The sequence below is a fragment of the Ammodytes marinus genome, assembly GCF_949987685.1.
Source record: "Ammodytes marinus genome assembly, chromosome: 3".
NCBI classification, from domain to species: domain Eukaryota; kingdom Metazoa; phylum Chordata; class Actinopteri; order Uranoscopiformes; family Ammodytidae; genus Ammodytes; species Ammodytes marinus.
The window spans coordinates 13,483,966-13,500,755 of NC_137232.1; the positions used below are offsets into that span (position 1 = coordinate 13,483,966).

The 16,790-nt window shown below is 40.8% G+C and overlaps 1 protein-coding gene across 1 annotated transcript in view; it reads left to right on the forward strand.

Moving 5' to 3' along the window:
* yap1 (Yes1 associated transcriptional regulator) overlaps positions 1-16,790 on the forward strand; it is a 40,173-nt gene that overhangs the window by 16,387 nt on the left and 6,996 nt on the right. The window contains exons 3-5 of the mRNA XM_080053722.1: positions 2,585-2,703; positions 6,379-6,492; positions 15,993-16,159. Coding sequence (XP_079909848.1) covers positions 2,585-2,703; positions 6,379-6,492; positions 15,993-16,159 — 400 coding nt within the window. The remainder of the gene's footprint in view (positions 1-2,584; positions 2,704-6,378; positions 6,493-15,992; positions 16,160-16,790) is intronic.

A 16,790-nucleotide genomic window follows, 5' to 3' on the forward strand; every position in this document is an offset into this window, starting at 1 on the left:
CAAAATGGGTTGCATTGTGTGTGTGTGTGTGTGTGTGTGTGTGTGTGTGTGTGAGAGAGAGGAGGGGTAGAGTGCTGAGTCAGGCCCTCTCTCTCTCTCTCTCTCTCTCTCTCTCTCTCTCTCTCTCTCTCTCTCTCTCTCTCTCTCTCTCTCTCTCTCTCTCTCTCTCTCTCTCTCTCTTTCGGGACAGACAGACAGGCAGGCTGGGATTACCGTAGCAACAGGCCCAGAGAAACTTTCTGTGAATCTCTCACTTCAAACAGCTGTTCAGAAACCTGCTCTTTAATGCTTTGGGATCAAATTAACAACCAGTCGCAAGGAATCACAGTTGGTGCAAGAACACGCCCAAAACATGGCTATTGCAATAGATAGATAGATTAGTGAGGGGAATACTCATTTGAATTATGAACAAATTCTTAATTTTTTTTTTCTATGTTATGTCAGCCTTCGATACATACAGAAGAGTATAAGGGCTTGGCGAGATTTATTTTAATATATATATAATATATATATATATAAAAAAAAAAAAAAATATATATATATATATATATATATATATATATATATATATATATATATATATATATATATATATATATATATATATATATATATATATATATAAATATAAAATAAACTGCCTGGTTCAAGACTGCGGTAAAGTTGTCTGCCTTACGCCGAGAGCAAAGATAAATCCATTGTGTTTTAATAATGTTTTGTTTATGAGTTATTGATCCTGGAAGTTGGATTCTGTCAACACCTTCCTAACTTTACCTCAGTCTTAACTTTACCTCAGTCTTAACTTTACCTCAGTCTTAACTTTACCTCAGTCTTGACTTCACCTCAGTCTTAACTTTACCTCAGTCTTAACTTTACCTCAGTCTTAACTTTACCTCAGTCTTAACTTTACCTCAGTCTTAACTTTACCTCAGTCTTAACTTTACCTCAGTCTTGACTTCACCTCAGTCTTGAACTGTGTCTAGTTTAATCTCAACATAGTATTTCAAACATTTCTCAAAGTTCATATTGGAAGAAGAAAAAAAAAGAAAAAAATGTACCCACTCTTTTGGCCTTATACTCTTCCATAGCTCCAACATAAACACAACACCATCCCTGCACAACACAAGCTAGTGCACTAACACTCTGGTGCCTATTTGTTTGAGGTGAGGTGAGGGGGGGGGTCTGTCTGTCTCTGTCTCCCCTTTTAAAAATGGGGATGTTTCAAAAACACAACACAAAAAAAGTGAGCGGTGAATAGCGCTGGGGTTTTTAGGTCGTAGCTCAGTCTGTGCCTTTGTCCCTCAGGTGAAGAGCTTTTGTAAATGTTGGCGCCAGATTGTTAAAGCCGCTGACACTCAACAGTCCCGGGACACTTCCAGGAAAAGAGGAGAAAAGGGGGGACCCGGACCCCCTGCCCTGAGCCCCAGGACTGACCCCTCCCCTCAATAGACACAGGGTCCAGCCAAGGGGGAGCTAGAGAAGAGAGGAGAGGGCTTCCTGTATTAGCTTTCCATCTTAATCAAGCAACAAGTACCAACAAAGCACTAATTATCAATGCCTTCACAGAGAGTCCCACACAATAGCCCACTCCCCACACACACACACACACACACACACACACACACACACACACACACACACACACACACACACACACACCCCCAGCCCCCCCAGCCCCTGTCCCACCAAAGATGACAGGAGTGTAGAATAGATTGAGCAACATTGTTTCACATTACAGTAGTTGTTTTTGAATCAATTACAGCCTCTTTAAGATTTTCAATAAGAAGTATTCAGTTTGCTTATGATAGATAAGTTAACTTTAGTAATTAAATAGTTATTTGTTCAAATAATACAACATGTTAATGCAATGTGCTTTGGAGTAGCACATCCTTAATTGATATAAATAAAAATAAATATTAAAATGTTTTTTTTTTGTGTCTCAAGTTAAATTCTTCGTTTATGCGGATGTACGGAAAACATAACATATAATAAAGAATAGTTGTATTGCTTATAATATTTGAATGTAGATTGGATAGACATACGCTATTACAATATGTGTTGTGTGTGTGTTTGGGTTCTGAACGGGTTAACTTACATTTTTTCTCAATTCTGATCTCATACAATATAAACCGAAGTTTTCCAGTAAGAGTCATGGCTTTACAGAAAGTAGGAGTAAGTGGGAGATTCAGTGTGTTCATCAAAGAGCTTATTGAAAACTCTTTGACTCAGGAGTTCCTGTATGTGACTTATTGTTGTTAGTGTGTGTATGTGTGTCTTTGTTTTATTGTACTGTATATAAAAAAAGAAGAAAAAAAGAGAAAAGTTAAATAAAGTTAATCATTTAATTTTTTTTAGACAAACACACCGACTTTAATCTTTCCTATAGACTTACATACATATTAATATTGTCTCTATCTCTTGTCCTTTTGCAGCCATATTGATTGTAAAAGTAAATAAAAATTACAAGTTAAATAAAGTTAATAATGTTGTTTTTTTTTATAGAGAAACACACTGATAGTAATATTTCCTATTTCCTAACATGCTGTATATACTTATCTATTGTCTCTTTCTTGTCCCATTACAGCCATATTGACCAGACCACCACTTGGCAGGACCCCCGTAAGGCTCTGCTCCAAATGAACCAGGCGCCTCCCCCCAGCTCTGTGCCCGTTCAGCAGCAAAACCTCATGAACCCCGCCACTGGTGTGTATATTATTTTTAAAGATTATTCTTGGCATTTTCAAGCTTTATTAGATAGTTCAGAGTTGAAATGGGGAGACAGAGAGAGAGAGAGAGGGGGGGGATGACCTGCAATAAAGGTCCACGGGTCGGATTTAAACCCGCGACCACTGCATCGAAGGCCGGAGCTGATATGGTACGCACTCTATCCACTACACCACCGGAGCGCCTTACTGGTGTGTGTATTATGAAGTTGTTAAAGTTATGTTTACTAGTGCTCGACCGATATGCGTTTATCAATTGCCTATAGCCGATATATAGGCTACCGATATCATGCTGTTACTTTTTTTTTTGCATTAGATATTATGCAACAATATAATCATTTGTCAGAAACTTTGTCAACATCAGTGAATATCTCCTCGCGATCTACTACCTGTCCGTACTGTGTGTGCGCTGAATAAGGAGGAGATATTCACTGATATTGACAACAAGCCTTCTCCAGAATCACTGTCTACACCTTTTAATTGGTCTATCTGTTTACTATAGAAGCAGCACATGACAGGCATTACAGTAAATGGTCCTCACTTTTTTTTTAAAACTCCTTATTACGAGCCTTGAGGTTATTCCAGTGATCCCAAATACAGTAGAAGTCAGAAGCAGTCTAGTCTAGTTATAACATGTCTCTGAGACGGTGTGTGTGTGTGTGTGTGTGTGTGTGTGTGTGTTTGTGTGTGTCTGTGTGTGTGGTTGTAGCGTCTGTGTGTGTAGCATCAGTGTGTCTGTGTACATCAGTGTGTGTGTGTGTGTGTGTGTGTGCGTGCGTGCGTGTGCGCGTGCCTGTTTGTGTGTAAATCAGTGTGTGTACCGTGCGTTTGGAATTTGCCCTGCGGTGATGTGAGACGTGACAGGTCCTGTCTGACATGTTCGGGAGCTCGGTGACTCACAGATTATTAGAAGTTAAGGATTCTCACATTTTCACTGTTCAGCCAAGTCACCTATCATATAAGTCAATCTAATAAATTAAAGTATTAAAACACAATAGCCTTAAATGTCAACACACAGACTTGTTGTTTTCATTGAGAGATGACAAAGATTTATTACATTGTTACAGCTGAAAAAAATATTGTGCTGTTATCTTTTGTCTATTTTGTCCTAGCTTTCAAACATTCAGATATACATGTGACGTTACTGCTTCCACTTCTTAAAGGTGGAGTAAGTGATTCTGGAGAATGCTTGTTGTCAGAATCCCATTTTGTCAAAATCAGTGAATATTTACTCATGATATGCTACCTGTTCATACTGTGTGTGCGCTGAAAAAAAAATTGTTTTTTATACACAGCCTAGGCTCTGTAAACTAGCATCTAAACAAAAGGTCACCACTGTAGCTAGCAACATGCTTGTTTAGAGAGTAGGGATGCAGATTCCTAAATGTGCATATTTATTCAAGGATTTCAGATTTTTATTTAATAAAATAATAAGGGCCCGAGCACCGAGTGGTGCGAAGCCCTATTGTAATCGGTATGATTATTATTATGACGATTCTTAGGGGTTAACGGCACTTTTCACCCCTTCCCCTGGTGCAAAAGTTGAAAAACTTTGCAGACAGGTCAGACCTGCAAAAAATTGCAACTTATCAGTGATTTCAGGATTTGTGCAAAATCAATTGGCCCCCAGGGGCCACAAACAGTTTTTCAGGAAATGCATGCTCAAAAATTAGGCTAGAAGCCTGAAATTTTAGGACAACATGTAATGGCCCAAGTCGCACATAAATGCAATTTTATGTCCTGGGCCAAAATCAACAGGAAGTCGGCCATTTTGGATTTAGTGCCCAAAACCGCCATATTACATAATTTCGCATATCGACAAACTCGTCCTAGAGTTTTTACGCCAGGGACGTCGAACCACTTCTCAAGTACTCAAGACGCTTGCCCGATGTTAAATTGCGGAAAGATTTAAAATGTTGCATAGTACCAGGGAGTTAAAGGGGGTCAAAGGCTGTGTTACACCTAGCTGCACCAAATTTAAAACCCAAATTTATCTTTGCAGGCCCCATAAAAAAGCCTCTTGAAGCCCCGCCCCAAAAATCGTCACAATGTTCAAAAATTCACAACTCCTAGCAGGAACATATTTAGCAAAACGAAAACTCTAGGGACACTCATAAGACATGGAAGATACACCAAAAAAAGTTTTGTTTGATTCCGAATAACTATGATGAAATGCCGGCCAATATTCACCAAAATTCACTAATATGTCATAACTCCACATTACTCTGCAGGATTCCAGAGTAAAGTGGACTCATAACAACTTTTTGTGCAAAGAAAAATATGATATGTTAAGTCCTCAGACATGGAAGATGATATACCCGAATACGATATGCGCCTCATTCGCCAGAAAACATCAAAAACGGACGCCATGAACCCTTTACTTGATCATAACTCAGGCTGTGTTACACCTAGATGCACAATATTTCATATAGCAATGTACAATCCCAGGCCAAACAAAAAAGCTTCTTGAAGCCCCGCCCCAAAATCAACAGGAAGACTTTTAATTTTAAATATTCGCCAAAAAAAACAGGAAGTTGGCCTAACTCCACCATACTCTCTCATCTTCTCTAAATGTGTTATGGTTAATGACACCCAAGGACTGAGGAAGCCCAAACATTAATATTCATAAAAAGTGAGAGCGCCACCTGTCAAAACGCCTTCGCTGTAGCTTGGCGTCTTCGCCACTAAACAGGAAGTAGCTGTAACTCCACTATACTCAGTCTGATCTTCTCAACATTTGATATGCTTAATGAGACCCAAGGCCTGAGTAAGCCCACACAATAGTATTAAGAAAAAGTGAGAGCGCCAACTACTGGGTCAAGTAAATATTGCATGCTAGTTATTTACCTTCAAGTCCTACACACTTGAGCAAATCAACCTCAAAGCAGCTCAGGGAGGTCTGGAGACAATGATAGCACGGGAAGACGGTTCTGTCGGCTCCGTGGCCTTCGTAGTCTCTCGGCGGCATCGCCACGAAACAGGAAGTCGCTGTAATTTTGCTCTGCAATGTCCCATGCGCTCCAAACTTCACCTGCCTGGTAAGAGCCCAGGCCTGAGGACGTCCTCGCATCCGTATCAAGCGCGTCGCGGCAACTTCCGCGCTTCCGGTGACAGGTATTACTGTGCTGCGCGCTCCGAAGAGGAGGACACCGTGGCGCGTTCTCTCGCCCGAAACGCTGAGGCTGGCCGGCCGGCCGACCGACCGGGACGGCGTCCAGCACGGGGGTGCGAGGGCCCGGTCATCACTGCTTGCAGTTTTAATAATAGTTTTAATGTCAGTTATCAACTTGGAAAGTTTCATGATTATATCTTCATAGGTTAAAAATGTACCCTATTCACCTACAGTGTCCCGCCTTAAGGAGTGTCTACTTGAATCATGTGCTGTAACGATGCCCAATTATGTATTACAGTTATGTAATGGCTCTATGTTATGCAATTATGTCTATTAAAAAAAGGAACAGTGAGTGAGCTACTAGCTTTTGCATAACATTACTATTGCTTGTCATCCAAACACGTCTAGTTTCTTGAGAGGGGATATGTTATGTTGTGTATCTATAAACTACAATACACTTAACTTATCTTAACTAAAGACAAATTGCAATGTAGCCTTGATTGACTAATAAAGTTACTTAATTGAACGTATTGAATCCCCCAGGTCCGCTGCCTGACGGCTGGGAACAAGCCATCACGTCGGAGGGAGAAATCTACTATATCAACCACAAGAACAAAACCACATCCTGGCTCGACCCCAGACTCGACCCACGATTTGGTGAGTTTGATTTAGACAGCGGTTTAATTTTGAGTCTGGTCTTGATTAGACAGTGTGTGCTGTATGTGTCTGTTGTATTCATAGTAAGCATTTATTATTAGGGACTTTCAAGGCATTATAGCCAAAAAAAAATCATTTAACTTTATTCAAAGGTGCACTATGCCGTTTCAGGGGAGTGGGAATTTGTCTACATTTTCAGAGCCTGCAGTTAGTTTACAAAACATATTTATTATCCATTTAACTTTTGGTATTGCCACATTTGATCATCATATATTTTTGTGACAGCTTTTTACTTTCCCTTGTACACAGCTCTGGCTAATTCATAAAATATGTAAAACCACTATTGTAGAGGGTTCAATTTTGTATGATTAATAGTTAAGTTTCTACGAAATACATTGTTTTGAAGTGACTAGCCATTGGTTGTTGAAAACAGATTTCACCACCAAACCCCCCACCATCAAAATCCACACCTAACCTTTTGTCAGCCATTTTAAGTGCTGGTGCAACAGCTGAGTTGACCATTAATCCCTTAGGGCCAAGCTAAAGTTTGACAGTTAAGCTTTGTGTGTGTGTGTGTGTGTGTGTGTGTGTGTGTGTGTGTGTGTGTGTGTGTGTGTGTGTGTGTGTGTGTGTGTGTGTGTGTGTGTGTGTGTGTGTGTGTGTGTGTGTGTGTGTGTGTGTGTGTGTGTGTGTGTGTGTGTGTGTGTGTGTGTGTGTGTGTTTGTGTGTTTGTGTGTGTGTGTGTGTGTGTGTGTGTGTGTGTGTGTGTGTGTGTGTGTGTGTGTGTGTGTGTGTGTGTGTGTGTGTGTGTGTGTGTGTGTGTGTGTGTGTGTGTGTGTGTGTGTGTGTGTGCGCGTGCATATGTGTGCATATGTGTGCATATGTGTGCATATGTGTGCATATGTGTGTAGTGAATTAGTGACAGCAACAGGTACATGTGTTGACATGTCTTTGTTGCCATGGAAAGAAATTAACCCAAAAAAGATTTTTTTTATTAGATTTATTTATTTGTACAATAAAAACAAACACAAAACAAAGGCAACTTAAAACACATATATAAATATACACACACATGAACATTTAAAAACTCAACAAATTGTAGATTGTGCCAAAAGGACTTCAAGAGGTACAGGCTCTTGCTTGTATGTCATTGTGAGTCATTTACACTTGAGGTGCCATCCTAAAATTACAGCAACATTCCCCAGGCGAGCTAACCCCAGTTCACAAAGCCAACATGAGTGAATCACTGTTTGCAAGCTGTGATACTGTCAAAATTGTAGTGTTAATGTAGTGTTTAATCGAGCCTGGGTACTTACTCGTATTTTTATTTTATTTTTTACTTTAAAAAAATATATTAATATTTAATTTTTTAAACTTTTCATTCTTTCACTTTTTTGATTTAATTTTTTTATTTGATTTTTACTCTTTATTTAGTGATAAGAGACATAACAGTGTAAAGTAAATACACATGACAGAGGACAACAATACTTTGGGTGACAGGTTAGGAAATGGCGGCAGCAGTTTTTTTTTTGTTCGCAATTGTTATGTGTCCCGTTCTGTATGGGCAGGCACTGGCAGGAGAGTTCAAAACATAGTTGTAATGGGGTTGTGTGTGTGTGTGTGTGTGTGTGTGTGTGTGTGTGTGTGTGTGTGTGTGTGTGTGTGTGTGTGTGTGTGTGTGTGTGTGTGTGTGTGTGTGTGTGTGTGTGTGTGTGTGTGTGTGTGTGTGTGTGTGTGTGTGTGTGTGTGTGTGTGTGTGTGTGTGTGTGTGTGTGTGTGTGTGTGTGTGTGGGAGAGTGGGACAGCTGGGGAAAAATGGCGGCTCACTCCCATCGGCGTAATCTCTTTGAAGATTTATAAGTCTTGAGCACACAAAGCTGCTGGGCCCCTCAGCTCTAGAGAAAGGGGGAAAACAACAGGCAGTGTGTTAACTCATTAGCTGCCATCACACTCAAATGTTATTTTGTTCCACATTAGATTGAATATTTTCCCTATTTAAATATCCTACGAGGAACTTTTGGATGTGTATGAAACAGTCTAATTCTTCCTCTGATGATCATAAATGACATGTAACCTGTAGCAAACAAGACCATCAGTGAAAGTGATGCTATGTTCATGTAGTTTTTATTAATGCCTTTGCGAAAGGTATGATTTTTCAGATCTTTAGGACAGTAGGCGTTGGTGACGTAAAAACACTGCCGCTTTAGTCCAAAGGGGGCGCTAGAATGAACAAAAACTGGACGTTCCTTGTAGCTACTTTAATATATCTAAAAGCTCACTTTTAAACCTTTCATAACTATTATCTGGCATTGGTTTATTTAATTTTTTTGCGCTACCAGATTTCAGAATAATTGTTAACTGCTATGCACTTTTAAAACTACTTCATAATTCACAAGTGGTGCTTGGGGCTTAATTTAAAGGAACCCATAATTCAATTATTTGCTGTTATTTTTTTTAAATATTTTTTTTCTCCCACTTGTACATAGACCTTCATAACCCCTGTGCACTGCAGTTATGTAGGTCTCCAATCACAAGCCAGCTGCTGTGATAATGAAGGAGCTAATTTGAGCTTTGAGAAGAAAAGCAACGGAGCACCTTTTAAAACGCTTTCCCCTGCGTGAGGCCCAGTATAGGCAGACACACACACACACACACACACACACACACACACACACACACACACACACACACACACACACACACACACACACACACACACACACACTGTAGCTCCAGACAGACTTGAATCTCTGCCAGGCCTCTTTATTCTCTGGTCCAACTCTTAATCTGTTCCAGACCCTTTCAGTCAATGAACGTGTGTGTGTGTGTGTGTGTGTGTGTGTGTGAGTGAGAGAACAGAGGGGAAAATGCCGACGGGATAAGCATGCATCCTCTTTTAAGATCCAAGGAGGTGGTGAACAGTGAACAAGCCGTGACACACACACACACACACACACACACACACACACACACACACACACACACACACACACACACACACACACACACACACACACACACACACACACACAGTGCTCTGTGGCTGAGTTCAAAAGGGGGCTGGCCTTTAGTAGATGTGTTGTTTTCTCTACATTCTACTATGGAAGAACAGTGAGGAAAACACAATAGTAGAATAACAAAAGTTCACAAATTACAGATTTCCTGTATAATCGTAGTTAACTAAACTCTTTGCTACTTTGCCTACTACTGTCTCCTCTTAAAATCTGATAGTCACATATAAATACATTACCTCATCACCATGCATCCTCCCGTCTCTCTTTCACTCACTTCCTAAACAAATACACGCGCCGCGGGCATTTGCTAGCGAAGATCTTTAGGGCAGCAGGCGCTGGTGTTGTAAAAACACTACCGCTTTTGTCCAAAGGTGGCACTTGAAAGTTCCTCGTATCTTATTTCAATATTAAAATGACAGTACTTGAATTAATCAGGTAAATCTTACACAATTTCAAACGGTTGTTCACTAAAATAATTACCAGACAGGCTGCCCTATACTGTTGATATTTCCACACAGACTTTTATCTATGTATAGCCTGGTCAACACACACACACACACACACACACACACACACACACACACACACACACTGGCTTAACCCACTGTAGTACAACTTGATAAAACAGTGTTTATCACATCCAGACTGTTACTCCACTTTGCTTATCACAATGCTAGTAACACAACACCGTCCCATCGTCATTTTTTTAAACGTGTAAAATTGACAAGAGTACAAATATTTACAAAGCCTTCAAAGGAGCCGTGCCCTGGTCACTGTAAAGAGAAGTTCCCACAGTTGGCACACACACACACACACACACACACACACACACACACACACACACACACACGGTTTGTACGGCTATACTTGTGAGGACATTCATTGACAAAAGGCACTCCCAACTAATTGCCTAACCCCAGGGTTCAACATAACTTTTTTTTCCTACTGGCCCGCCGGGCCAGTGGATCCGAGTTTTACTGGCCCCTTGTATATTTTCACTGGCCCTGCACACACTTTTTTTTTCTTCATAATTTAGTGTCAATAATTATAATACCTGTATTAGAAAAATAAAGAAAGATAACCAGATCTAAAGGGAATATCTATACTGTAACAGTATAGATATTCCCTTTAGATTTGGTTATTTTTCTTTTAGTTAATTATATGAAATGTTGATATTGCTCATACACATAATATAAAACCAGGCAAACATATTGAATTAGAAGCCTACAACTGAAAGTATGTTGAAGGGGTCGGCCAGTATTTTAAAGTCCAGTAGTTTGATGGTTGTTTTTATTCTTGAATTTGGGCAGTTTAATGAATAGTTCACCTGCAGAAGTCATGTTCAAACATAAAAAAAAAATAAGAGATGAAGGTCTGATCATTTTTTGTTGTGTGGTAGGCTGTTTTTATTACTTTCTCTATATGCATTAGGGATGTGAATGTGTCGACCGAATGACCGGTTTTCCACTTGCGCTCAAGTTGACTTTAAAAATAGAATAGAAATCCGAAAATCAGTGGGTTATGCCGTTTTTTTAATGGGAGATTTCACCGTGTATGTGAGTTCACGTCTGGTCGTGAGCGCGCTGCAGGAGTGTCACTTCTCCATGAAGTGTCAGCTTCACATATAAGAGTCCGGTGTGGGACCATTTTTTCAAACTATTGATAAAAAACAATGCAGTGCAAAATATGCAGCATAAGTTAAACGCTCGTCTAAGACTATGACGTTAAATCACCTTAGAAACACACAATGCCTTCGTCCGATCACAGCAGCGTTTCACCGTGTGATCTCGCCAGCGAGTGAGCCGCCGCGCAGATGAACTGTGGTTTGTGGCTAAAATAATAACCGGGGATATTCTCCCCGTTAGCGATTTCAATGGGAAAGACTTCCGCGATCTGATTGAATGTCTCGAGCCTGAAAACACAGTGCCAAACTGCGCGACTATAGGAACTGTACAGTGAGCGGAGTCCCTCCGTTCGTTTCTGTCTACAACCGACACAATCACCGGAGACGCATTCACAGCGTTTAAATAACGCCTCTCATTTGTATTACCATTGGGGCTTGGATGCAAATACTGTAACATTACGGCGGCAGATAAAGGGAAAGCGCAGTTATCATTTTCTGCACCTCAACCTCTGCTGTGGGAAGAAAGAAAGGGGGCAGAGTAAGTCGATTGATTTGTCGACTCGCAGGCGGACGGTAGGCAGCTCTGCCAACGGAGCGAGAGTGCAACCGCTTGTTGCTCCGCCTGTCAAAACGCCCACGCATCGGTTGTCCACTGGCCTTTCATTAAAAAATATATTTTATATTAGGTTTATTATATTGAGTCTTAAATAAACACTGCTTTCATTACGACTCTGAACGCATATTTCAATGAACCATGATGTAGTCTACAAAAAGATACTGAACTGTGATTGGCCAGTCACTGGCCCGGGCGGGATAGTGACTGGCCAATCAACTTGCCCTGCATATGATTTTACTGGCCCCGGGCCATCGGGCTATACGTTATGTCGAACCCTGAACCCCAATCTTATGTTAGGGTTGGTGTAAGGACACTAACCCTAACATAAACCTAATTCCTACCTGAATCTTAATCGAAACATTTCCTCACTCCTATGGTCTAAAACTCAAATAGGTTCTCACAAAAATAGTAGTAGAACACACACAAACACACACACACACACACACCCTATACCTGCCCCTGACGATCTAGCAGTGTTGTAATATGCCTGCCAGTGTGTGTGTGATGGTCTGATAAGGTTTGTGTTGCTGGTCTCGTTGTGTTGCGTGAGTGCGTGAAGAAGACAAAAGGCAGACGGCATTAACTTGTCTCTTATCAGCTGCCTGGCCCACCAGCTATCACCGCCCGTATGTGATGCTTACACACACACACACACACACACACACACACACACACACACACACACACACACACACACACACACACACACACACACACACACACACACACTCACACTCACTCTGTAACTTCTCAGGCTAGACTGCTGCATCCACACACACACACACACACACACACACACACACACCTACTATTACACACGCACACACACACACACACACACACCTATCACCGTCCGTATGTGCTGCTTACACACACATACTCGTTGAAACTAGACCTAGCCGTGCCTGCTTGTATGCTATCACTCTGGCCCTGAGCTGAACCTGTCCTTCCCTGATATCACACACACACACACACACACACACACACACACACACACACACACACACACACACACACACACACACACACACACACACACACACGTCTTGGATACGCTCATTGTTTTTGCATAGTTCCTTCCAGTAACTATTGGTTACTGTTAGCTGTTTGGTCTGTGAGCGAGTCCTTGACTCAGCTGGGAGACGCATTCGTCAACAATCAGTCTTTATTTTGTATCCGTGGATCTGTACATATTCCCCCTTCACTTTTAATACATACTCATATACACACACATAAAAACATTACCTCATGGCCATGCATCCTGCCGTCTCTCTTTCACTCGCTTCCTAAACAAATGCACGCGCTAGCAAAGATCTTTAGGACAGCAGGCGCTGGTGTTGTAAAAACACTACTGCTTTAGTCCAAAGAGGAATCAATAAACATTCAAAGTTCCTCGTAGCTACTTTAAATTATTTAATTTTAGGATTACATAGTTTTGGCCCATCGTTTTTATTGGTTATGCTTCATTTGTAATTAATATTTCTATAAATAATGGTAAAAAAAGAAGAAATGATATACATGAGTAAAAGTTAAATATAAAGTAAAATAAAGAGCTAAATTGTGTGATACCCGATATGCCCTTATGTTGAGTGGACTTATGTCAGTGAATCTCTGGCCATATGCCTCCGATCACTTGATACGTGACAGACAGACACACACACACACACACACACACACACACACACACACACACACACACACACACACACACACACACACACACACAAACTCTTCAAAGCTCGGCCGTTAATAAATCTACAGCTGCCGACACACAGCAGCACCTTTGGCTTGAGAACAGCTGATGGTGGAGCGATCCGGTCACAAAAGGCCTTTAGTATCTGCCAGAGATAAGAAGTTACACAGACTCTCCCATGGCTTCAGTTGATGTGTGTGGGAGTGCGTGGGCAGTGGCTGTGTGTGTGTGTGTGTGTGTGTGGGGGGGGGGGGGGGGGGGGGTACTTTGCCTATAACAAAGTTAAACAAAAAAAAACTAAAACTAACAAATGTATGAAGACCCAAAATAAGCAACTGAACTGCACAAACTACCAATATTTGTAAGCAACTTTACTGAAAAGGAAAACCTAAAGTTGCTTCTAAATAGCAGACATGGCAACCCTGCACTGTGTGTGTATGTGGTTGGGTGGGGTGGGGTTGTTGGGGGAGGCAGTGTGTGAACGGATAGGGAGGTGTGTGTGTGTGCGTGCGTGTGTGTGTTGCGGGGGGGGGGGGGGGGGCGAGCTTCCCATGGTGAGCCCCGAGCCGCGCTTCATTCAGCTCCTCAGATAGTGTAAACAGACAGTGATTGAATGGTGATGAGAAAGGTGCCGGTGTGTGTGTCTGTCTCTGTCTCTGTCTCTCTCGCTCTTTGTTTGTCTATGTGTGTGTGTGTGTGTCTGCATTTCTGTGTGTGTGTGTGTGTTTGTCTCTCTGTGTGTGTGTGTATGCACGTGTGTGTCTGTGTGTTTATGCGTGTGTGTGTGTGTGTGTGTGTGTGTGTGTGTCTTTTTCTGTGTGTGTGTCCCTATGTGTGTGTGTGTCCCACCCCTTAACAAGCATTTGTTTTGGTTGGTGCTTCAAACGCATAAGCAAACACTTCTCCTCATTGGTTCCCATACTGTTAACACCCCTTGTGGTCAAACACACATTTTGCTTCCAGCACTTTTTTACTGTGATAAAAAAAACCCTGTGACCCACTTTGCATGCATAGATTGCTGCATTGTTGCCTTCCTTTTATTCTGCCATGTTTACTAGACCCAAACAAAGATATGGGAGTACGGGAACAGCTGTGTTTTGCAATACACATACATTTGTTTTGATATTGTAAACATGCTTTTAGTTTGTAGGGTGAAAGTACTCTGACTAACTAAGGTTAATAGTTATACAGTTTCTACTAGGCCGTTTTTCTTTGTATTATGCTCTTCAGGAATAGTCATAATTTTGAAAATAAAGTGTTAATACAAATTTGTAAATTAAAACGTTGCTACTTGCTTTTTTTTAACAAACAAGACTAATTCTATAGTATAAAATACTCTTAATACTCTTCTGTAGACTGGCAAAGGTATTGGATATTGTAAACATTGTATTTAGATTGTTAGTGCACAATGCAGTTACACTTTTGTAGTGTGTATTGTTTTCAAAAACTTTATTGAGGTGTTTTTTCAAGTCAAGTTTATAGTCAATTCTTAGAATATGGCGGCATACATGAGGATCAAAATGGCGTTTGTCTCTGATCCATGGTGCAATAGGAACAATAATAATAATAATAATAATAATAAAGTAGAATAAGATAAAGATAAACAATATTTACATTAAATCAATTCTTAATACTAAATAGTGCAAAAAGGACACACTATTTTTACAATAGTGCGTCTGATTTGCACACTGCACTCATTTTGAATTTAATTAAATCAACTGTAGCCTGTTTGATAGCAGGCCAGGACTAAAGGAAGCCATGGGTCTCGAGGGATAATCTTTCATTTGTTTTAAAAAGGAAACCAAACACACACCATGAGAGGATAAATCATAACTGATGCAATGTACAACAAACGTCTCACAAGTGTTAGTCAGTGAGTGAGTGGGCGCGGGGAGCTGGTCTTACTGGAATAGTGGTTCTTTACAGACACACACACACATCTCACACACACGCACACACGCACGCACGCACGCACGCACACACACACACACACACAAACCGGCTTCACTGGCTCCATCTCTCTTCAACTCTAAGACAAGTTCAGCTCGCAAGAAAAAAAAACTCAAGTTGTCAGTCTAGTTTACATGCAGTCAAGTGTTCCAAGGTGTTAGTTGTAGATTAAAGGTGGAGTCAGAGATACTGGAACGCTTTTTCGGCAAACTTATATATTTTTTTGTTAAAATCAGTGAATATCTCCCTCATGATCTGCTACCTGTACCTGTATGTACAGTGTGTCATTGAAACCAATCAAGTGATAATAGAATACATTGCTTAGGCTTAGGCTGTTATACTGTTAGAATGGACATATTATGGGGTGATCTGGTGGCGTAGTGGATAGAGCGTGTAACAAATTGTCTCAGGCCTTGTTGAAGTTGTCACGGGTTCAAATCCAACCCGTGGACCCTTACTGCAGGTCATCCCCCCCTCTCTCTCTCCCTGTCTCCCCATTTCAAATCTGTACTATCAAATAAAGCTTGATAATGCCCAAAAAAATCATCTTTAAAAAAAGGAAATTGTCGTATTTTTAACCCATGTTCTGTCTGTGTCTTTCAGCCCTGAACCCTGGGCGTATGACCCAGAGCGCCCCAGGGAAGCCGGGCGGCCCTCTGCCCCCGAGCCACAGCGCTCACATGGGAGCTAACAACCAGATGAGACTACAGCAGCTGGAGAAAGAACGCCTCAGGCTCAAGCAACAGGAGCTGCTCCGACAGAGGCCGCAGGTACGCAACCACTGATTTTTGAAATTGTTTTATCAAATTTGTATTCATTTATAACATACAAAACAGACAAACAATAACTACAAAGACACGAGACAGACCAGGAAACCACTGATGAAACTTAATTTTATTTTTTTTAATATAACTTTATTTTTGGGGAATTTTTTAACCCTTTTTTGGGGAATCCTTATCACAGGTTCAAAGTGAAGACTAGTAATCTTTTTTTTTTTTTTTTTCTTCTTAGGGTCAAAATCATGATCTCAGTACATGAGCACATAATAGGTGTTGCTCTGGTGTTTTTGTTTTTTTAAGCATAACAAAAACATTAAACTAGTTATCTTTTTAACCAATAAGCTATACACACAAACTTAAATGTGAGGAAATCCTTGCAAGTACAAAGCTGTCACAAAATGTTCATTGTAAAATGTAAAATACATTGCGAAGCTGCTCTTTAAATAGGAGTCCCCATTAACAGTATATATAGTGATGGATCTTAAGCCCCCTTTTGCCTGGTCTGTATTGTTACACCGCCCTTGTTGTAAAAAGCCTTCTGACTCACATGTGGTCAGTTTATAACCTCCTATGTGCGATGTGTCACTCTGCCTCCCACACAGGGCGGCTCAGTCCACCAGTT